At 48.7% G+C, this 21,659-nt stretch overlaps 1 protein-coding gene and 1 long non-coding RNA gene across 9 annotated transcripts in view; one reads left to right on the top strand and one right to left on the bottom strand.

Annotated features, from left to right (window-relative positions):
- PASK (PAS domain containing serine/threonine kinase) overlaps nucleotides 1–21,659 on the top strand; it is a 68,719-nt gene that overhangs the window by 5,022 nt on the left and 42,038 nt on the right. For 7 of the 8 annotated variants that reach the window (XM_077153318.1, XM_077153316.1, XM_077153315.1 and 4 more), the window contains exons 2-9: nucleotides 6,921–7,163; nucleotides 10,675–10,892; nucleotides 11,470–11,640; nucleotides 12,964–13,104; nucleotides 14,171–14,305; nucleotides 16,132–16,392; nucleotides 18,360–18,528; nucleotides 21,210–21,366. In XM_077153318.1, the coding sequence (XP_077009433.1) occupies nucleotides 6,968–7,163; nucleotides 10,675–10,892; nucleotides 11,470–11,640; nucleotides 12,964–13,104; nucleotides 14,171–14,305; nucleotides 16,132–16,392; nucleotides 18,360–18,528; nucleotides 21,210–21,366 (1,448 nt within the window). In that variant the 5' untranslated portion in view covers nucleotides 6,921–6,967. Of the gene's footprint in view, nucleotides 1–6,920; nucleotides 7,164–10,674; nucleotides 10,893–11,469; nucleotides 11,641–12,963; nucleotides 13,105–14,170; nucleotides 14,306–16,131; nucleotides 16,393–18,359; nucleotides 18,529–21,209; nucleotides 21,367–21,659 lie in introns of those variants that run through there. The other variant, XM_077153320.1, reaches the window with a different exon arrangement.
- Nucleotides 8,887–21,659, bottom strand: part of LOC143677411 (uncharacterized) — a 60,082-nt gene continuing 47,309 nt past the window's right edge. Inside the window, exon 3 of the long non-coding RNA XR_013172595.1 lies at nucleotides 8,887–12,120. This is a non-coding gene — a long non-coding RNA (uncharacterized LOC143677411). The remainder of the gene's footprint in view (nucleotides 12,121–21,659) is intronic.

The raw sequence follows: 21,659 nt of genomic DNA, 5'->3' as shown, positions 1-21,659 counted from the left end.
GGCTTCCCATTTATTTCTGTGATGTACTGGTTTATTCCTGCTCAGTCTTGCCAACGGAGTAACTACAGCTTTATGTTGAGTTTTCCTGTCTGGTGGGCTCAGGCCCACCTCCTTCTCCATCCTCATTGTTCATTTATAGTGGTCTGAAATCTGTGCGTTTTTTTCCTGTATTATTATTGAAAAGTGTTCATTCTTCTCTCTTCAAATGGTTTCTCCTCTCCATTTTTCTCTCCAATTAGGTGTTTATTAGATCGTCTTAGACTGTCTGTTAACTTCTCCCTGACATATTTTTTTCTCCTTGTTTCTCTGTGTTTTATTCTGGATTATCTATTCAAAAAAATCTTCCAGTTCACAAATTTTCTCTTCAGCTATGACTAATTGTCAGTTTTAACCATTCACTGATAATTCTATTTTTAAAAAATCAGTTTTATTGAGGCATAATTTGCTCGCAACAAAATGTACCGTATTAAGTATAGAGTGCAGTGAGTTTTGAGAAATGGGTCCACCCATATCACTACAACCACAATGAAGACAGAGGATGGTTCTATCACTGTAAGAATTTCCTTTGTGTTCTTTCCTAGTCACTGCCCCCAGGGCTGTCCCGGAGCTTCTCTGCTTTATGTCACTATGGACTAGTTTTGTCTTTTCTAGAGTCTTGTGAGTCAGGGAGTGCTGCCAGTGTGTGCTTTTCCCTCTGGCTGCTTTCCACAGCAGGGTGATTTTGTGGTCCTTATTTCAAAGTCCTCCAGCTTTGTTCTTTTCTTCAAAATGGTCTTGGTGCCTCATTGTCTTTTACATTTTCATATAAATTTTAGAATCAGCTGGCCAATTTTTATAGTTTTCATTGTACTAGTCTTGCACATATTTCATTAGATTGATCCCTATTTATGTTTTTCTTGATGTTATTGTAGACATTATTTTTTCTAATTTCAATTTCTAGTTTGTTGCTACTATAAAGCACTACAATTGATATTATATATTCCTTGTCCTGTGACTTTGCTAAACCTGGTGGTTCCTTAAGCTTTTTTAGTAGATTCCTTAGGGTTTTCTATATATGATTATGTTGCCTGTAAATAAAGATAGCTTTAATTCTTCCTTTCCAGCTTGTCTGCCTTTTTCTTAAGCATTTTTTTTTTGCATAGGCAGGCACCGGGAATCAACCCCGGGTCTCCGGCCTGGCAGGCGAAAACTCTGCCTGCTGAGCCACCGTGGCCCGCCCTCTGTCTGCCTTTTTAAAAAAATTGTCTTGCTGTATTGCACTGTCTAGGACCTTGAGAAGAGGTTTGAGTGGACATCCTTACTCTGTTCCTGGTTTTAGAGAGTGTTCTAGTTTGCTAGCTGCCGGAATGCAATATACCAGAAAATAATGATTTTTTTAAAGGGGGAATTTAATAAGTTGCAAGTTTACAGTTCTAAGGCCGAGAAAATTTCCCAGTTAAAGCAAGTCTATTGAAATGTCCAATCTAAGGCATCCATGGAAAGATACCTTGGTTCAAGAAGGTTGATGAAGTTCAGGGTTTCTCTCTCAAGTGAGAGGGCACATGGCGAACAGGGTCAGGGTTTCTCTCTCATCTGGAAAGGCACATGTCAAACATGGCGTCATCTGCTAGCTTTCTCTCCTGGCTTCCTTACATGAAGCTCCTCGGAAGGTGTTTTCCTTCTTCATTTCCAATGGTTGTTGGCTGGTGGGCTCTCTGGTTCTTGTGGCTATGTCGTTCTGCTCTCTCAGAATTTCCTGGCTTTCTCTCTTGTCGTTCTCTTTTATAGGATTCCAGCAAACTAATCAAGACCCACCTAATCCAGTTTAACAACCACTCTTGATTGAGTCGTATCTCCAGGGAGATGATCTAATTAACAGATTCAAACATATAGTGCTGAATAGGGATTAGAAGAAATAGCTGGATTTATAAAATGGATTAGGATTAGGATTAAAACATGGCTTTTCTAGGGTACGTACATCCTTTCAAACCAGCATAGAGAGAAAGCATTCAGTCTTTTACCACTCAGTGTAATGTAGCTGTAGGTTTTTGTACGTGCCCTTTATCAGGCTGAGGAAGCATCCTTCTGTTCCTGGTTTGTTGAGTGTTTTTATCATGAAGAGGTGTTGGATTTTTATCAAATGCTTTTCTGCCTCGATTGATTTGATCACGTATTTTTTCTTCTTTTTCTTTTTTAGCTTGTCCACGTGGTGGATTAAATTGATTGAGACAAACTCCACTAGGTTGTGGTATGCTTTCCTTTTTATATGTTGTTGGATTTGACTGACTAATTTGTTGAGAGTTATTGTTCTGTATTCATGAGAGCTGTTGGTCTATAGTTTTCTGTTTTAGTAATGTGTTTTGGTATCAGGGTAACACTGACTCCTAAAATGGGTTGGGAAATGTTACCTCCTTTTTTAAATTCTGGAAAAGTTTGTGTAGTAACTGTGATGTTACTTCCTTTTTAAATGTTTGATAGAAGCCATCTAATTTAAAGATGGCTAGTGAAGCTATCTAATTTAAAGTTTTCTTTGTGGGAAAGTATTAATTCCTAATTGAGTGCTTTCAAATTTCAAACGTTTAAAATTTCATTACCAAAAGATGTGTTTTAGTCTTTTAAAATCTGGCTAGTCATTTTTAATTTTTTTTGTTTTTTGGCATGGTAAGGCTCTGAGAATCTAACCCAGGTCTCTAGTATGGCAGGCAAGAATTCTGCCACTGAGCCACTGTCACACTGTTGCACTGCCCTTTTTTGTCTTTTAATTTTTTTTTTTTTTGGGCTAGTCATTTTTGAGAGGCTCTTATTGTTTGTTCACTTTTGTGATTCCATCTTTTATATTTTAAAATATATACAAAGGAATTTCATACTCTGATATCTGAGTTATAATATCTAATGTTCTTGTGTATCTAAATCTGTTATCTGTTTTGTTTTTTTTCCCCCTCTTGGCTCTCATTCATGGTAGCATGTATCCTTGTCTGGTTGGTTGGAAGAGAGTATGTTTGGTTTCTCTGAAACTTTGGAAAACCTAAACCTAGGATGTCTTCCTTCCAAGAGGCAGGGTTGGTGGTGGTGGTGCTGCTGCTGCTGCTGAGTTAAGGTCAAGGAAACTGTCATCACGGGTTCTCTGCATCATTGAGGAATCTCAGGCTGGCTCAGGGTAGCTGTCCTCTTTCCTTGGGATGATGTACTTTCACCATTTGTTAAAGGATCACAGTTCTGATTTTAGCTCATGTTTGTATGTTTGTTTGTTTTGCCTTTTGGGGAGTTCCTCTACTTTCAGGCAGCTCAGTACTGTAGAAATGATCTAGTGAGAGCTAGTAATAAAACACGAGAGCCACTCACCCATCTACCACGTTCCTGGTCGTACTTTTTTCCTAGAACTTTTGTCTTGTGTTCTTAAATTAATCAAGAACTAATGTTTGTGCATGGCAGGGCATAGGGAAATAAATTTCCCGTCCAAATGCTGAGCTAATTGTTCTAGCTCCATTTAAAACTAGTAAGTCACAGTTATTAAGTTCTCAGTGTGCTGGTTCTGTGCTGTGTGGTATGAACAAGTGTCCTTCACGATGGAGGCCCAGTCCTCGGCTCAGGATCCCATGGGAGAGGGTTTCCTGGGCCATTCCAGTCTGGGTTGTAGAATACTCCATTGGGCCTGTTGACTCGAAATGGCCTCTTGACCGTGTACCAAGCTCCTAGACACACAGTGGTCTGTTGTCCCTCATTTTTGTCACCCTCTATATAATTCAGATAACTCTATGGCATGTCTCTGTCTGTACCCTTCCACTTTGGTCTTAGTGGACCCTGCAGGAGCCCCCTTCCCAGTTCCGCCCTCACCCCCCAATGCGAGCACAGTGGAGACCTCCATACCATGTATTGATATCTGTAATTCATAAATCAAGCCCACAAATTACAATATGCTGCCCTCCTTTCTTGATAAATACATCTTTTTGTTCTTCAGTTTTTTTAATTTGCATTTTTTTTTAATTGAGGAAGCTTCACACACATACATTCTATACATGGTGTACAATCAGTGGCTCACAATATCATCACATAGTTGTATGTTCATCACCATGATCATTTTTTAGAACATTTGCCTCACTCCAGAGAAAGAAATAAAAAGAGAAAAAAAAAAAACCTCATATATACCATACACCTTACCCCTCCTTCTCTTTGACCACTAGTATTCAATCTACCCAATTTATTTTACCCTTTTTCCCCTCTATTACTTATTTATTTATCCATATTTTTTTACTCACCTGTCTATACCCTGGATATAAGGAGCATGAGACACAAGGTTTTGACAATCACACAGTCACATTGTAAACATTATATCTTTATACAATTATTTTCAAGAATCAAGGCTACTGGAACACAGCTGAACAATTTCAGATACTTCCCTCCAGCCACTCCAACGCATCATAAACTAAAAAGGAATATCTATATAATGCATATGAATAATCTCCAGGGTAACCTCTCAGCTCTGTTTGAAATCTCTCAGCCATGGAAACTTAATTTTGTCACATTTCTCTCTTCCCTGTTTTGGTCAAGAAGTCTTTGTCAATCCCTTGAAGCCAGGTGTTGGCTCATCCTGGAATTTCTGTCCTGTGTTACCAAGGAGATTTACATCCCTTGGAGTCATGTCCCAGGTAGGAGGAAGGGCAGTGAGTTTACCTGCTGAGTTGGCTTAGAGAGAGAGGTCACATCTGAGCAACAAAAGAGGTTGCCTGAGGGTGACTCTTAGGCCTATTTTTTTTCCCGTTTGGCCTAATTTTAAGCCAGTCTTTTGCAGGAATAAGATTCATTGGGGCGAATGAATGAAGATTGAATGCTCAGCCTACTGATTTGGTTGTCCCCACTGCTTGCGAGAATATCAAAAATTCTCCAAATGGGGAAGTTCAGTTTTCCTCCTTTCTTCCCATTCCCCCAAGGGGATTTTGTATATACTTCTTTATTTATTGCCCAAATCACTGTGGGATTTATTGGGGCATCACACTAACCTGGACAAACCAACAATATCTTATTCCCTATTCAAGATTCCATGTACTTATGGTGTTCAACTAAACTGACTATACAAGTTAAATTAGGAAATACACTACCCAAAATATAAATTTTGCACCAAATAAACATCTTTCCCTTTGGTCCCACATAGAAGTTGAAGTTGTAAAATATGAATGACATCATCCTTTACCCTGTGTTCTGATTTACCTTAGTCCTATCCAGATCAGCTTTATTCGTAGCCCTACTCAATGTCTGATCACTTTTTCAAGTTTTAAACAGTTCTTGTGTGGGATACTCCTGACTTTCATAACTTCAGAGTTCTGAGTCTCAGTTGTAACATAAATACCTGAAGGATAAATACATCTTTAAAATAACCTTGGAAACCAGGATAGATTGCAGGGTCAGGAGTCCTTGGAGCTTCATGCTGAATTGTGGCAGTTGGGAAGGGCCAGCCCCGCTTTCCTTTCCACTCAGGTCCACACTGTATTGGGAAGAGCCCTGAGCACCTGTATGTAGGCAGGTCTGCCTACTTGGCCAGCTCTGTCCACTTTGCAAAGAGCCACTCCCTCAGGTCTGATGTGCTTATGGGGGAGGGCCTGTCTGGGAAGAGCCTATGCAGGTCTTGAAAGTGGACACCAGCCTGTTTGGCAGAGAATTTTGGGGTTGCAGACACCCAGAAGGAACACAGCATGCCAGCTCTGGGTAGGCACACCATCTTGGCTCCTAAGACCTGGGCACTTTACAGAAAAGTGGAGGAGTGGGGCTGCAGCGCCTCTGGCTTGGGCGTATGGGCAGTGGCTCTGGTAGTAGAAAGTCTCCTGTTTATTCTGAAGTCCCTCATGTTGGTGGGGCTAGATGGGGCTACTAACATTTCTTTTCCACTAATGGCTGTCCTTGTTGATGATGTTGGCTGTGAGGACAGGAGTATTGGTAGGTGTACACTTAAACATTATATGTGCTTGCTAGGGTCAGGATTGAGCTGTTCAGGACCCTTATTGAGGGGCTAGTCTGGTGGGTCTGCATGTGTGGGAGGATTTCATAGAGGTGAACACACACACATGTGCAGTGTGAACACAAGCACAACATACAGGCATATAGCACACGTTCACGACACAGACACACATGTGCACACATGCAGACAATGCGCAGGCATACATCACGTATGCACACATGGGTACACACATGGACATGTTCACACACATGCTATGTGCGCACATGCACAAAACGCACAGACATGCATGCGCACATACACAGACTTGCACACATGCACAATGCAAAGACATGCACATGTACACTCAGGGACATGTGTACACACGTGCACACTCAAATGCACACAGGTCTGCTTGAGCACACACACGTGTATATGGCAGGTAAATCTGGTGAAAGCTGAAGGACCTTGATAGATTATCTCAGTGCCAGTTTCCTGGCTGTAATTCTGTACCATGCTTAGGCCAGAAGCTTACACTCAGGGAAACTTGGTGAGGGGTATATGGATTTTTCTGTGTTTTTTTCTTACAGCTGCATGTTAATCTATTATTTCAAAGTAAAAAAGCTAAAGACAAACCCATGAATGCCCAGGCAGACTTTTGGGGTGGGGACCTCAGCATAGGTGTTGCCTGAAAAACCCCTCTGGCACTGCTGGTGGGCAGCAGGAGCTGGCAGCTCCTTGCATTTTGACAATGTCCACTTGGAGTCAACCTGCATTGCCTCCTTCCTCCCAGCCCTTTCCTACCCCATTCTTTGTTTTTTTCCCTCCTTTTCCTTCTCTCTTTTCCATTCCCTCCTCCATGTGTCTGAAAGAGCTTCTTATACCATGACTTGCATTATAAGTTGTAACCCGGTTGGGTATGAGCCAGGCTTTTGGAGCCTTGGAATTTCAGGTGGTTAAACTGACTTTAATCTTGGGCATTACAGACTTTAACAAGGTTCACTTTGTTTTCTAGTTTTAGCTTTTGAAAGTGGGAACCCTCCCCACTGCCACTGCTTTCCGATGGAAGACAGGAGTGTGATAGCCTTTGAGGATGATCGGAGATGCCTTTCGGGGAGCCTGCCTTTGCCAGAGCGGGTGCAGGACCAGGTCTCAAAGACGGCTTCTGTACCGAGCAAGTCCTTTTTGCCAGCTCACAGGCACCTGAGCAGAAAGAATGGGCTTGCCAAGCTCTGCCGGAGCAGGATGGCACTGTCTGGTAAGGACCTGCTCTGATTGCACTATGTGATCCTTTTTTTTTTTTAAATTTTTTATTAATAAAACCAATCAACATACAATATGAACATTCTTTTTTTCATCACATAGTTGTATATTCATCATCATGATCATTTCTTAGAACATTTGCATCAACTCAGAAAAAGAAATAAAAAGAAAACAGAAAAAAAATTCATACATACCATACCCCTTACCCCTCTCTTTCATTGATCACTAGCATTTCAATCTACTAAATTTATTTTAACATTTGTTCCCCCTATTATTTATTTATTTTTAATCCATATGTGTTAATCATATGTCCATAAGGTATATAAAAGAAGCATCAGACACAAGGTTTTCACAATCACACAGTCACATTGCTAAAGCTATATCATTATACAATCATCTTCAAGAAACATGGCTACTGAAACACAGCTCTACATTTTCAGGCAGTTCCCTACAGCCTCTCTGTTATGCCTTAACTAAAAAGATGATATCTGTTTAATGTGTAAGAATAACCTCCAGGATAACCTTTCAACTCTGTTTGGAATTTCTCAGCCATTGACACCTTATTTTGTCTCATTTCTCTCTTCTCCCTTTTGGTCGAGAAGGTTTTCTCAATCCCTTGATGCTGAGTCTCAGCTTATTCTAGGATTTCTGTCCCATGTTGCCAGGAAGGTCCACACCCCTGGGAGTCATGTCCCACGTAGAGATGGGGAGGGCAGTGAGTTTGCTTGTCATGTTGGCTGAGAGAGAGGGGCCTATGTGACCCTTTTTATGATAAAAAGTCACTCCATCCATTCATGCAGAGGACAGACATCTGTTCAGGTGCTTGGCTGGCACTGGTGGGTGACACAGAGAGGACATCCTCCTGCCGTGTTTTGTTCTGCTGCAACTCTCAGGTGCAGGACTCTGCTCTAGCAGCTTGGATCAGTTTAGAGCAGTATTTCCCACTTAAGGGTGTGGGAAAGCCCTGTCCTGGGCTGGACAGGGGGCAAGTGTAGGACAGTTCTGCTCATTTGGTTCAGCAGATCCTTCATGACCCTGTGCTACAGGTGCATTTTTTCAAAGATCCAAAGGTAGCTGAGACAGGGTCCCTCTCCTGTCTGGTGGGGAGGGTCTTGCCACCATAGGGAGAGTCGTGTGTGTACAGCCAGCTTCACAACAAAGCAAGTGAGTGGTGTTCTTCCCAGGGAGGTGGACCTTGGGCATCCTTATACCCACCCGTTTCTCCAAAATCAGTGGGTGTCCACAAACCCTGGACACACTTATGGGCCCTGGACCACTCCGAGGAAGAAAGTGTGGCTCTGCCCTGATAGTATAGGGAACTTGGGGTGATAGCAGGGTGCTTGCTGAAAGTTGGGTGGACCTGGAACAGTGGGGAAAATTGAGAGATGCCATGGAGCCAGAGGAAGGGGGCAGGGCCTCGTCTTGAGGAGAAGGAGTTGACGTGGGAAAGGGCATCTGAGCAAGCATGCTTGTGGTGTGGAAGTATCAGGGGATGGCAACTTGCCTGTGGGTTCTGAGGATGCTGGTGAATAATGCAGGAAATGCCACAGAGAGGACTGGGTCTGGGAAGAGGGGGTTTCATCCATGGTGCCAACCCATGGAATGTCTCTGAACGTTGGTGCCACCAATCATTTTAGGAAGGTGGATCTTGGGCTGCACAAGGAGCAGGGACAGGCGCCAGAGTCACGGCTGACTGAGGATCGAGGATGGGCCACCTGCAGGAGTAGGGGGCAGAGAAAGCAGCGAGGGTGAGGCTGAGCAAGCTATGGAATCGTAGAGGAAGGGCATGAGGAAAGAGGGCTTGGACTTGTTGGGGAGGTGGGATGTGCCAAGTCTGCACAGGAGACAGGGTCTTGGGAAGGCTGGCCTGGGAGATCCAATTATCCTCATGCTGCTTCCTGAGAGGCAGCTATAGAGGAACATGCTCTCAGCCAGGATGGGTTCCTTGGCCAGTTTCTCAGGTTGCTTATCAGAACCAGGACCCAGGATGATGGTGGGACAGCACCGTGTTCCCAGGACCAGGGGTGACGGGACGGCACTGTGTCCCCAGTTCAGGACCTGGAATAACAGAGGGACAGCTCCGTGTCCCCAGTACAGGGGAGAGAAGGGGGCAGGGGGAGGAGGTGCTGTGTGACTGGCAGAGAGGAAGCTTCCGGAAAGTGATCTTAACACAGCACTTGGACCAGGCTGCGAACAGGGTGGGTAGTAGCCCTGATTGGGCAGTAGCTCAGCTGGTACCACTGTGGGCCTGTGTTCTGTCTCACTATGTTCCTCCTTGTTAGGGTGGCCACGTGCGTATTGGACGCTCCGGAGTAAACCATGCAGGTGGTATGTGGCTGTTGCCTCTTTCTTGGCATAGCTCAGGGCTTTGGGCAGAGTCCCTGGGAACTGTTCTCACACCTGTTTGCTGCAGGCATGCTTGATGCCAGAAGGAGATGCTCTTGCGAGCACCTCAGCAGCATGGGGACAAGCCTGGCTGTATTCTCTTGCCCTGACCTGGGTACCTCCCCAGCACTGAAGAGACTTCAGTTGCAAATGGCCCCTTCTCATAGCCCTGATGTTTCTAGTGGGGTCAAAGCTGAGTATAAACAGTAGATGGAACTAGAAGAAGCAGGGTGTGTGCGCAAAGAACTAGATAGAATGGAGAGCAGTGGGGGGTGCTGCTTTGGGTCACCCAGCCCAGAGAAGTGATGTTTGTGCTTGGGCTGAAATGAAAGGAAGGAGGGAGCCAGTGGGGCCTAGACAGGAGTAGGCAATAGGTCAAGGGCTTTGGGGTGGGGAGCCTGCTGCAACATGTCCCCTAGGGGTGGGGTGTGGTGACAGGCCAGTTTGGCAGGGCCCCTAGGCCCCACTTAGGACTTTGGGTTTTGCTCTGAGCATGCTGGGAAGCTTTGGTGGATCATAGTGACCTGCTCAGATGTGTGTTTCAAAAGAACTATTGGTAGCTCTTTGGGACAGACCACAGGGGCAAGAGGCAGGTGAGGGTGTGGGTGGCTAGGTAGAGATGGCAGTGTGGTGGTGACCAGAGGTGCTGAGTCTGGACAGAGCTTGCAGGGAGTGCTGTCAGCCATGGCTGGGAGACTGGCCATGAAGATGTGAGATAGAGGGAAGGCTCAGGCTTGCTTGTTTGTCAAGCTGGAAAGATGGAGTTGACATTCACTGAGATGAGGAGGCTGGGGGAGACAGTAGTTTTGCTTGGGGTGTATTGCGTTGGAGAGACCTATGTGCCAGCCGGGTGGGAGAGATCAGGGTGGAGGTACAAATGCATGGGCAGATAGGTACATGTACAGTTTAAATGCATTTAAAGTGGTCAGGGAGTCAGTGAGAGAGCAGAGGTTTTGAGGGCTGAGCCAGGGGCATCCATGGTGACAGGTGGAAAGATGAGAAGGAGGCCAGGCCTGTGGCTCAGGTGGAGGCCGTGGTCTCTCCGGTGGGGCCATGGTTCAGGAGGGCTTCAGAAGCAAGTTCCTGGTGGCGCTGTAGGGTCCCTTTCCCTCTCTTTCCAGAGGACAGGTGGAGCTCCTACTGCCTGTCGTCACTGGCTGCTCAGAACATCTGCACAAGCAAAGTGCTCTGTCCTGGGCTGACTGAGTGCTTGGATGTGGCCGGCTCGCTGGCCAGCGCCTCCTGCTGCTCCCTGTTACAGGGCCTGTCCTCGGGGCTGTCGGCATCCATGGGCAACCCTAGCAAAGCTGTATTCACTGTGGACGCCAAGACCACAGAGGTAAGAGTGGCAGGTGCAGGCCCGGGGTTGGCGCTTTAGTCTGTAACTCCCACCAGGGAAGCGTGTGGTTTTTTTGTTTGCAATTAGAATAATGTTTGGTTTTATCTCTATAACTTTTATAAAAAAAAAAAGATGTGAATTTGATGAGCTAAATATGAATCTATTAAAACAAATTGAGCCCTTTTATCAAGATGGAGGCTTAAGGAAAGGGATAAAATAAGTTATTTACTCCTGCTTGCCTGAGTGTGAGCTGAATAAGAATGGATGTTTGTTATCTGAATGATGCATTTGCATATTGTGTATTTAGACACAAGCAGCTGAAATCATTAGATGGGAGAGAAGACTGATTGTCAACTCTTATCCTTAGTCTCGATTACAGAGAGGTAGCTATTTTTGCAGGGGAGGGCCACATGGTCTATCTCGGCCGCAGGCAGTGCCCTGGTTGGCCGTCCCTGTGCTTTCCTTGAGGCTGCTCTATGGTGCCATTGGAGAGACTGCGCACCCTTCTTGTGGACTGTTTTTGGGATTGGAAGGATACTCATGACTATGTGTCCCTGTCCTCTCTGCCGCTCCTCAGGTCCTCGTGGCCAACGATAAGGCGTGCGAGCTCCTGGGCTACAGCAGCCATGACCTGATCGGTCGGCAGCTTACCCAGTTCTTTGTGAAGTCTGGCTCAGATGTGGCCAAGGCCCTCAGCGAGGAGCATGTGGAGGCCGATGGGCACACCGCGGTGCTATTCGACACGGTGGTGAGTGGGCTGTGGAGACTCTTGGCAGGGCTCCCACCTCCAGCTGGGTTGCTGGCTTGGTTTCTCCCACTGCCTAGGCATCCCCCCTCCAAACCGCAGCTTCTTTCCTGGAAAGTGTGGCCAGCTTCCCAGGTGCCTTCCCCTCCTCCGTGAGATGTGGTGGAATGAGGTTTTTTGAAAGGACTGCATCGTAGAAGCTGAAGTGGTTGTTTCTCCTTGATTAATTTCAGGAACATTTCAGATGCTTGTTTGATGACAACATAACTTGACTAGTGTTTTACAAACTGGTGCCAGCTCAGATTCCAAAAATAATAACAAGGTTTTACTGTCTTTACAACTTGTATCTGTTCTGGTGTTTGTTGGAATGGGCAGGGCAGCTGGAAGGGTCTCTGGGGTTGTGGTGTGCTTGGGGACAGGTGTCCAGCTTGATAGTGACAGCTGAATGCAGTTGGCAGATCCTGAGGCCTGTGGGTTGAGCACCTAGAGAAGTTAGAAAGGGTGAATTGTGTTAGAGAATTACTGGTTCAAGGATGAGCTACTAAGCAGAAACAAAGATCTCCAGCATGTATATGTTGTAAATTGGTATTTATACCAATGCTGCTTTCTTTCCTGCTATGTTACTGTGAAGCTGAGGGTGAACAAAGAAACCTACGCCTTCGTTTACTATTCACTCAGAGATTATAATATTGAGTATCAGAAACCTTGTTCATACTTTGGTAAATTTATGAAATGTACACTGCTGAGCCAAGATTGAAAATCTCCAAGTACTTCAGGTCGGGGGAGGACAGGTCCTGGGATCAGATGGGCTCTCTCAGGGTCCCCAGGACAGATGGGCTCCCTTGGGGTCCCCAGGACAGATGGTCTCCCTCAGGGTCCCCAGGACTGACAGTCTCTTTTGGGGTACCCAGGACAGATGATCTCCCTTAGGGTCCCTGGGGGAGAAAAAGAGAAAGAAAGAATATATGAAGAAATAATGGTCCAAACTCCCCAAGTTTGTTGCAAAACTTTAATGTATATGTCAAAGAAGCTCAGTAATTACAAATAGAATAACATGAAAGAGATCCGTACATGGGCACATTATATAATCAAACCCTCATCCCCAAACAAAAAGATAATCTTGAAAGAAGCAAAAGACAATTGAATCATCATTTACAAGAATAACAGCTTATTTCTGTTCAGTCTCCCTTGGGGTCTCCAGGTCAGCCTCCCACGGGGTCCCTGGGACTGATGGCCTCCCTTGCCCCAGTGCGGCCCACTTGCCTATGTTGGTTCCCCCTGGAGCTGGCTCTAGGCTTTGCAACATGAGCCTGTCTGTGCATGCAGATGGACATCGTCAACCGCAGCGGACAGAAAATTCCAGTCTCTGTGTGGATGAAGAGGATGAGGCAGGCGCAGAGCCGCTGCTGTGTGGTGGTCCTGGAGCCCGTGGAGCGGGTCTCTGCCTGCGTCACGTTCCGGAGTGATGTGAGTGTGTGTTCTGCTTGGGCGCATGGGTGCTGTGGGCTCAGCCAGTTCTCTGCCTTCCTGCCTCCCTGTCTCCTCCTGCCCCCTCCAGCTTCCTCCCTACCCCTCCCCACCTCCTCCTATCCTGTCCTCACCCCTCTCTGACCCCTGCCTGCCTCCTTCCCACCTCCTTCTAACCTCTTCCCACTTCTTCCCCATCTCTTCCCCATCTTCCCTCCCTGCCTCTTCCCTGCCGCTTTCTTAACTCCTTTCCATCTCCTCACCTGCCTCACTCTGTTCTACCTCCCATGTACCTCTGTGCCCCTCCAAGACCACCCCCCACCCTTCTGGCGACCTGCCCATCACTTTCCATTGAGAAGTTAAGGAGGCCTGAGGTTCCTAATTTGACTCTTAGGCTGTAACCATTGCTTAGCATTTTACCTGTGCTTTTTTCTTTTGACACATTTGACTTGAAAATGTTTAGAGTCATATTTACTGTTTTCTTCACTTTTCAGTATTAGGATTAGGGAACACCTGTTGAGTCCTCAGCCTATCTTACCACTCAGTCCTTCTTGCACATATGGTTCCGAGCCTGGGGGCGATGAGTGCCAGAGGCTGGCTTCTGGTTTCTGGTGGCCATCCAGGTTTGGGGAGGGTATGTTGGGGAGCAGCAGTCCTTGTGTATGCCATTGGGTTCCATCTTCCTACGACAGGGCTGCCTTGGGCCAAGCAGGGACATAGCCTGGGTCCAGACTGCTCCCTTCGGATCTGTTTCTGGGTGGGCATGGTGAAGGCCTTACAGGGGACTGTGGGTGTCTCTGGGGAGGTGGGCACAGTTTGCCCTTCACAGCAGCACATGAGAGGGCCTCCTCCCTGCCCTTTATCTCCCCTATGTTTCTGTGGCTCCCGGGATAGCTGACAGGAGCACCAGGATCTGTCCTCAGCTCCCATGAATCTTTTGTCCTTTGGAGAGAGGTGTTGATGGCCCTGCTTTTGGCTTGGAGGATTGAGGTTTAGGGTGGTATGAGGCTCAAATGTTAAGAAGCTCTTATTTGCTGCTTAAGAAAACCTGGCTTTTTTCTTTAAGGGAATCGTGACGTCCTGTGACAGTCTGTTTGCACACCTCCATGGTTATGCATCTGGGGAGGAAGTGGCTGGGCAGCGGATAACGGACCTGATTCCCTCAGTGCAGGTCCCCCCTCCCAATGAGCACATCCCAAAGGTAGGACTCTGACCTGCCTGGCTGGGTGGTCTGCGGCTGGGCTGGTGGCTGCCAGCCAAGGGCCCTCACAGCAGGCACATCTGGGTTATAGACATGGATAATGTGGGATATGTTCCAGAGAGCTTCCTGTTTTCCAGAGACCCCGCATGATTTCCTGGCTGACCGCCCCCGTCCCTGAAGTCCTCTCACTGGACCATGCTGGGAGGAACATGCTAGAATCTCTTTTTACTGAAAAGTGTTGGGGCTGTTGGTCTCAGGGTCTCCCCTCCTAGGTTGGCAGCTCTGAGTGGCAGAGAAGGTTTGGGGCCAGGTGCTGCCAGCCAGCCAAGTCCTCCCAGTTCTGAGGCTCCTGCTTTCCCAGCTGACATCTGCCTCTGCCACCTGCTTTGCTCTGTATTCAGCCGCTGTCACCTCTCAGCAACCTGCAGGGTCAGACTGGATGACTGGTTTTGGTGGACTCAGTGCTGCTGCTGTAAAAATCAGAGATTTTCTCAGTGCCTCTGCCAAACTTCTTGCTTGCTTGGTTGGCTGAAGCTGAGAACTCAACCCTCTAAGCGTGCCATTTATGAACTGTATGTGTCCCAGCTCAGTTGGAAGCCACCAAGACCCCTTCTTTAGGCTCATACTGTCCTTTATTCCGATCTAAAGCAGAGTCACTGGGGCCCTAGAGCTAGAGCCTGCATATTGGGGCAACTACTTGGGAAAACTGTTCAGAGCAGCTGCGAAAGCTAAGCATAAGTGAGGCCCTACACAGGCATTTGCCCCAGAATGGGTGAGAAATGGTCAAAGTGGCCCTGTTGGCAACGGCCCTGAGGGAGGGCAAGCCAGAAGCCCCCCACTGGGCACTGGGATGCAGCCCACAGGGCACAGGGACGCACCCCACAGGACACAGGGACACTCCCCACAGGACATGAGGACACACTCCACAGGGCACAGGGACACATCTCACAGGGCACAAGAACGCCCATGCACAGGGACGCCCACAGAGCTCACCCTCACGTCCTCAGTCTTGTATTCTGGCCTTTCACTAGGCCTGTGGCAGTTTTGCTCGTTCTGGGAGTTGAGCCCTTAAACGCAGGACTGTGGGGTATGAGGAGCTGAGGCTAGGCATGGGCCCAGCTTGCCCCCTGGAGACCAGGAAGGGCATCCACTCTCCAGAATTTGGTAGGGATGTGGATCAGGGAGATTTATTCAGGCAGCCACATGTCCAAAGCAGAAGCAGCGTAAGCCAAGAGGAGTTGCTTAGGGGGTCCTGTGGGGTGGCAAGGCCCCCTAGAGCCCAAACAGCAGGAAGCTGCTGTCGTCCTAGGCTGGGATGATGGGGTACCCCCCTGTCCAAGGCCTAAAGGGGGTTGGGGGACCATGCCATCTCTTCCCTGTCTCCCACCTGCCTCTCCAGCCCTGGGCCAGGAATGTGATCTCAGCGGTTGAACCTGGGGACCCAGCAGAGCAGTGGTGAGGGTGGTGTGGGCACAGCTGTGAAGACATGCACTTCCTCTACTTCCGATCCCCGCCCCTCAGCCCACTCCCCGGTTTTCTTTCATGCTCCCGTGGGCACCAGATTCCTGATGACACCAGGGGTGTATAGCACTCAGACTGCTCTGGAGTGCGGGGGTGGAGGGGGTTGAGGTCTGCTCTGACTTGGGGTTCTCCCCACCCGTGGCCATAGGTCCAGGGCTCTGCACAGGATGGACATGAAGGAAGAGAGATTAGATGAGGTCTACTTTACTGGGACACTTTTCCCCATGAGGGGTGTCTGGGAAGGGAGCTTGAATCTAAGGAGTACAGACTCCATGCTGTGCTTTGAATTGCATGTTTCCTATCAGGATCTCAAGATCCAGAGGTCCGTTGGAAGAGCTAAGGATGGCACTACCTTCCCTCTGAGCCTAAAGCTGAAACCCAAACCCAGCAGCCAGGAGGCGGCCAACAGCCAGGCCACACCCGAGCAGGTCTTCTCGGCTTCCGTCTGGGTGTTCTCTACCATCAGTGGGCTCGTCACCCTCCTGCCCGACGGCACCATCTATGGCATCAACCACAGCTTTGCCCTCATGCTGTTTGGCTATGGAAGGGCCGAACTCCTTGGCAAGGTGGATGCTCCTCCCCCTCCCTGGGCAAGGTGGCCTCCAGCCCCTCCTTCACCCAGAGGGAATGGTCTGTTTGCCAGTGTATGTTGTGTGCATTTATAGGACCTTAGTGTGGGGTGGGCCTTCACTGTTTTCTGGCCCAGTTGCTGACTTTACACAGGAGCCTGGCTTTCGAGCCACCTATTGCCATCACATGTAGTGAGATGAGCAGACCCACCAACCTCAGCCCAGAGAAGGGGCACCTGCTGCATAGCTGATGGGGAGGCCAGGCTGGGTCCCTCCACTCTACCTGCTTGGGTTCGTTTCTCAGGCCACTCCCCCTTGGTGGCCGATGCTCACCTGCACCCCAGAGTCCTTAGGTACCTGGCTGCTGTGGTGGGCCATCCAAAGAAGGGGAGTGGTCCAACACCCGCCTGTGACACCTGGTAGCTGGCATAGCTGCAGGAGGACCTTGGCCAACTGGTAGTTTCCCAGCCTACAGGCCTGAGTGCAGACCACTGCTCCATCTCTGCCCTCTGACTGTTGCCTGGGCTGTGTGGTCACCAAAACAGGGGAGCTGTGCCCACCACCTCACCTCCTTGCACTGGGTCTGTTGACATTCCTTGAACATGGCAAGTTGTGTTGCCAGCCACCAGAGCCAGGCCAGCAAGAAGGTCCTCACACTTTTACCTCCTCCAATACCATGCCAAGCGCTCCCAGCCCCATGGCTGCATAACAATCCCCTCACCTTCTGGGGCTTAAAATGACAGTGGAGCGTTTGGTCACCATCTGCAGTGGGGCTGGATCTGCTCATCTCACTTCATGTGATGGCAGTAGGTGGTTTGAAGGCCGGGCTGGTGTCCCTGGGCCTTGCTGGCCCCAGGTCTGGCCACTGGGCCTACTCCTCCATGTTTGCCCTGCATTGTTGCTCCTCCAGGCAGTCTGGGATAACCTTGCTTCCACCATGAGGCATCACAGGGTCCTCCAGGTCTCCATGGGAGGCATGGCGGGGTGGGGGGCATCCTAGGAGTCCTCAGTCTGCAGCCCCTGCTGAGTGGCATTGCTTTGTCTTGAGCTGTCCTTGCATCCCATGCTGGCCAGTGTCTTTCGCAAAGGCCCTGTGCGTCTCAGGGGCCAGCCTGGAGTGTCTGTTCCCTCTTATCCCTCTCATCCCCACTTGTCCCCTGCACTGGGGCCGCAGCTAGGACCCGGCAATACGTACTTAGAACTTCCCCACCTCATGTGAGGCTCCAAGAAAGTCTCCCCCATTCTCTAAGAGAAATACTAAAAAGCAGCTGTACCTAAGTCAAGTCAGTCAAATTGAGGTTACTTAAATGCAGTTAGCTTAGTGTGTGAGCAGGCTCTTCTCACAGGGATATGGGGAATGGGGCATTAAGTTCATGCAAAAGGTTCCCTGGAGGGGGGCAAGCCCACACTCCTCAAGTTCCCTCTGTGAGGTCAAGTGCTTTCTTGATTCACATGGCCTGGGCATCTCTCCCGGGAGTGGGCATGGTGGCGGCATTGTGGGCAGCCGTCCTGGGAGCGGGAGGCTGCACAGCAGATTCAGAGATGTGTTTGTGTGTGCAGTGCTGCCCTGGGACCCTTACTCTGGAGCACAGGGCTGGCGGTGGCCTGAATGGGGGAGGCTCCTCTGGACCCTTAGGCTGGCGTCTCTGCCCACGACCTTTTCTACTGTACACGCATCTCTGTTCTGGAAGAACTTAAGCTATCCATGTGAGCCATGTAAGGGTCACGGGTGACATCCTGGGTCTCTGGGGCCCTAGGGAAACATGGCAGTGGAGGCCAGATGTCTGCTCAGGTGTAGAGGAGATGAAGTGATTTGTATCATAATTTATTTGTCTTTTTCATAAGAAAGAGGTGTTGGGTGCTACAGGATATTTGGTCAGGGTCTTTCCTGACCTAGGGATGGAGGGGTCTGGGGTTCATGTGGGCCCTCCCCTGGTTCTGAAACGTCGTTGTTTGTCCCCTAGAACATCACTTTCCTGATTCCCGGCTTCTACAGCTATATGGACCTCGTGTATGATAGCTCCTTACCACTGCCAGGCTCAGTCAACTGCCCAGACATCAGCCTCCAGGATGGCCTTGGGCACAGAGCAGCAGAGCCCCAGCCATGCTGGAGCCTAGCCAGTGGAGCCAAGGGTAAGAAGTGCAGATCCTACTATCACAGTGCCTGTGTGCCTGGGCCTGTGGGCGTGCAGGGTGTGACTGGGAGGGTGAGCCACCAGCCAGGCTCCACAGGGATCCATCTACACTCACAAACTTTGCTCTAGCCCATGGACATGAAATATGCATGCTGTTTTCATAGACACGTTAGCATCTCCAGTGCTAAATCATCTGGTACCCATAGTTAAGATGCAGTTAGCCAACCAACAGTCTCTTCTTTTTTAACAAAGTCTACTTGGCTGAAGATTGAATTGATGTCACTTATCAGATTACTTCCTAAGTTTAATATTCCTAGTAATATTTTATTTATTTGATTCCATTGAGCCTTGGTATTTTTAATTTAGTATTGTAAGTTATCAACAAATACTCCTGAATGCTTGTTGTATTAGTTGCCTCGCTGCTAAAAAAAAATCCCATACAGTGGGTTGGCTTAAATAACAGAAAGCTATTGACTCATAATTTTGAGGCTGGGGCAAGTCCAGTTTGAGGCATCAGCGAGATGGTGTTTTCCCCCAGAAGCTGGTGGCATTGTGGGGCTGGCTGCCTGCTGTCCTTGGTCCTTGGCTTTTCTGTCATACCTCAGTGCACATGGGGGCATCTTCTCCTTTCTCTTTTGGGTTTTGTTGATTTCCATCTTCTGGTTGCTCCCCATGGCTTCTTCCACATCCAGTTTTCCTTCGCTTAGAAGGATCTTAGCCATAGTGGATGAAGGCCGCCCCACTATTCAGTGTGGGTACGTGAACTAATAACATCTTCAAGGGTCCTATTTACAAATGGGCTTATGCCCACAGGACCAGGGGCTGGGACCTGCCTTTTGTGGGGGATGCTATTTGATTCCCAATACTGTTATAAGCAGTCTTAGGTGTTGTGGCATGCAGAAAACGTATAAGGAAACAGCTACCTGTCCTCAAGGAGTGTCCACTTTGGTTTTGGACATTGGCATAGTATGAAACCTGTTCAGGGAAAGCCAGTGACTGACAGCAGTCTGGGAAGGGACTGGGTGCTTGCAGCCTCTTCAGCTTGCTGAGCTGTCCATTGTCAAGGATGGGGATGTGCCCGCCGTTTCTGCCTAAGGGACACCCCAGCATACTGCTGATCTCTGCCTGTGCCTGTTTCCTGTGCTTTGCTTTTGCTGCTCTGCATGGCCAGAGTCCCTGGGGAGGCTGGTTTCCAGGGTCAGCAGAGACCGAGTGGGACCAGGAGGGGAGGCAGTGGGGCTTCTCTGCAAGTTGAGTAGAAGACAGGATGGGGGCACCACCCCCTTGGGCCTCTGTGGCCACCACTGTCTTGGGATTCTGTCATCTGCTCTTTGGGAAGCAGTGTTTATATGTTGTTATTGGGGGGAAAATAGGTCTTAATGGACTAGTTCCAAGTTTAAGAGCCCAGGCTGGTAAGTCTCAGAAACGTCACCTTTTGGGCATCACAAGTTGGATTTTTTGTTTTTGGCATGGGCAGACATCCGGAATTGAACCCGGGTCTCCTGCATGGCAGGTGAGAACTCTGCCTGCTGAACCATCATGGCCTGCCCCACAAAGTCGGATTTTAATAATTTCTTTTAAAAGATATTTTATGTTGTTAGACTATCTTTGAACTCCCAGTTTTCTTAGCTGGAATTTCCTTCCTCATATCTGGGATACTCTGCCTGCAAAGACTACTTTTTCAAGTTTTTTTTTCTGGTACAACCTATATTTCCCTTCTCCTTTTTCCAGAATTACAACTTACTTGGTGTGTGTGCGCATAGATGTTTAATACCTGTTCTTTGTGGAAAATCTGGGCGGGAAGTCATAAAATTTGTGGACTTCTCCCATTGTTTCCTTAGGAGAAATTCTCAGAAGTGGGGTTTTGGGTCCATGGGGATGAACATTTCTGCTGGATGGTGTCCAGATGTCTGAGGAGAGACCAGTCAGCTGTCCTCCTTCATGTAGTGTGTGCCTGGGGACTGGGGGCTGGGGCTCTGTCCCATTAGAACAGCTTGCACTCCTTCCATCAAGAAGCCAGTGCCGCTGAGTGCTGGGTCCTGTTGGAGGCAAGCTCCCTCCCTTATAGGAGCTGATCTTCTAGGGGGACAGTGGCACACAGAGCATAGGGGGTGGAGTGCAGAGAGGGCAAGGGCAGAGAATGGTATGCTGTGCAGAGAAGGGGGAGGTTTGAGCTTGGCTTGCTGGAAACAGGAAAGCCCTGCCATGGAGGAGGCTGTGAGTGGAACCCTGAGGAATGTGAAGGGCGGCCTTGCAGAACCGAGCACTTCAAGGATGGAGCCCTGGCACTTTCACGTGTGGCAGGGGGGCCACAATGAGAGTGGCTGGAGGTGTGGCTGCACAGACAGTGGGGTCAGGGCACAGGGCCAAGGACTTAGCAGGATTTGGGCTTCTACCTGAGTCAGATGGGAGCCCTGAGAGCTGGGAGTAGAGGGGTACTCTGAATTTGGTTGGATTAGGGTCCTACTGGCTGGCTGGCTGCAGGGCTGAGGTCGATGGGCAGGGAGACTAGGAGGCTGTGGAATAAGTGGGGCAAGATAGAGATGGCTGAACCAGGGGATGCCTGGGGGAGGCACAAGGGGGTGGGTAGTCATAGCTCCTCACAAGCATTGGGGTGGTAGGGAAGATTTGCCTAAGAGGTGTGCCTGTGCAAAATGTTCTTCTTTGTGTTGCTGCTAGATGCAAGTGCCAATGTCATGCTTACTGGTGAGAGTGGCCCCCAGCCAGGTGAGAACCCCAAGCCCACAGGGTGCCAAGGCCAGCACTTCATCAAGGCTCAGCCCCAGCTGGCAGATGGAGGCCATTCCCCTTCTCTCTCCTCTGAGCCAACTCCGCGGTAAGTCCTTTTGTAAAAGACTACAAGTTTATCTAAAGGGCAAGGCAGGTGGTGGGTTAACTAGGAAAGCTTTCAAGGGAAAGGCTCAGCTTAGTAATAAGAGTAATAAACAATGCATACTGGCTGCCTTTGGACCCACACATGACAACCTGGCCACTCCTCTCTGGTTCCGTGAGACTCCCCCTTACAGGTGAGGAAGTGTATTACCTGGCTAGTCCCCCCCCCGCCGTCCCCATGAGGTCACCCCCATAGGTAAGTAAACAGGAAATAGAGAGGTCAGGAGTGTTTAGGTA

Source organism: Tamandua tetradactyla, chromosome 3 (genome assembly GCF_023851605.1).
Source record: "Tamandua tetradactyla isolate mTamTet1 chromosome 3, mTamTet1.pri, whole genome shotgun sequence".
In the NCBI taxonomy this organism is placed as follows: Eukaryota; Metazoa; Chordata; class Mammalia; order Pilosa; family Myrmecophagidae; genus Tamandua; species Tamandua tetradactyla.
This window is presented reverse-complemented; position numbering and strand designations above follow the sequence as displayed.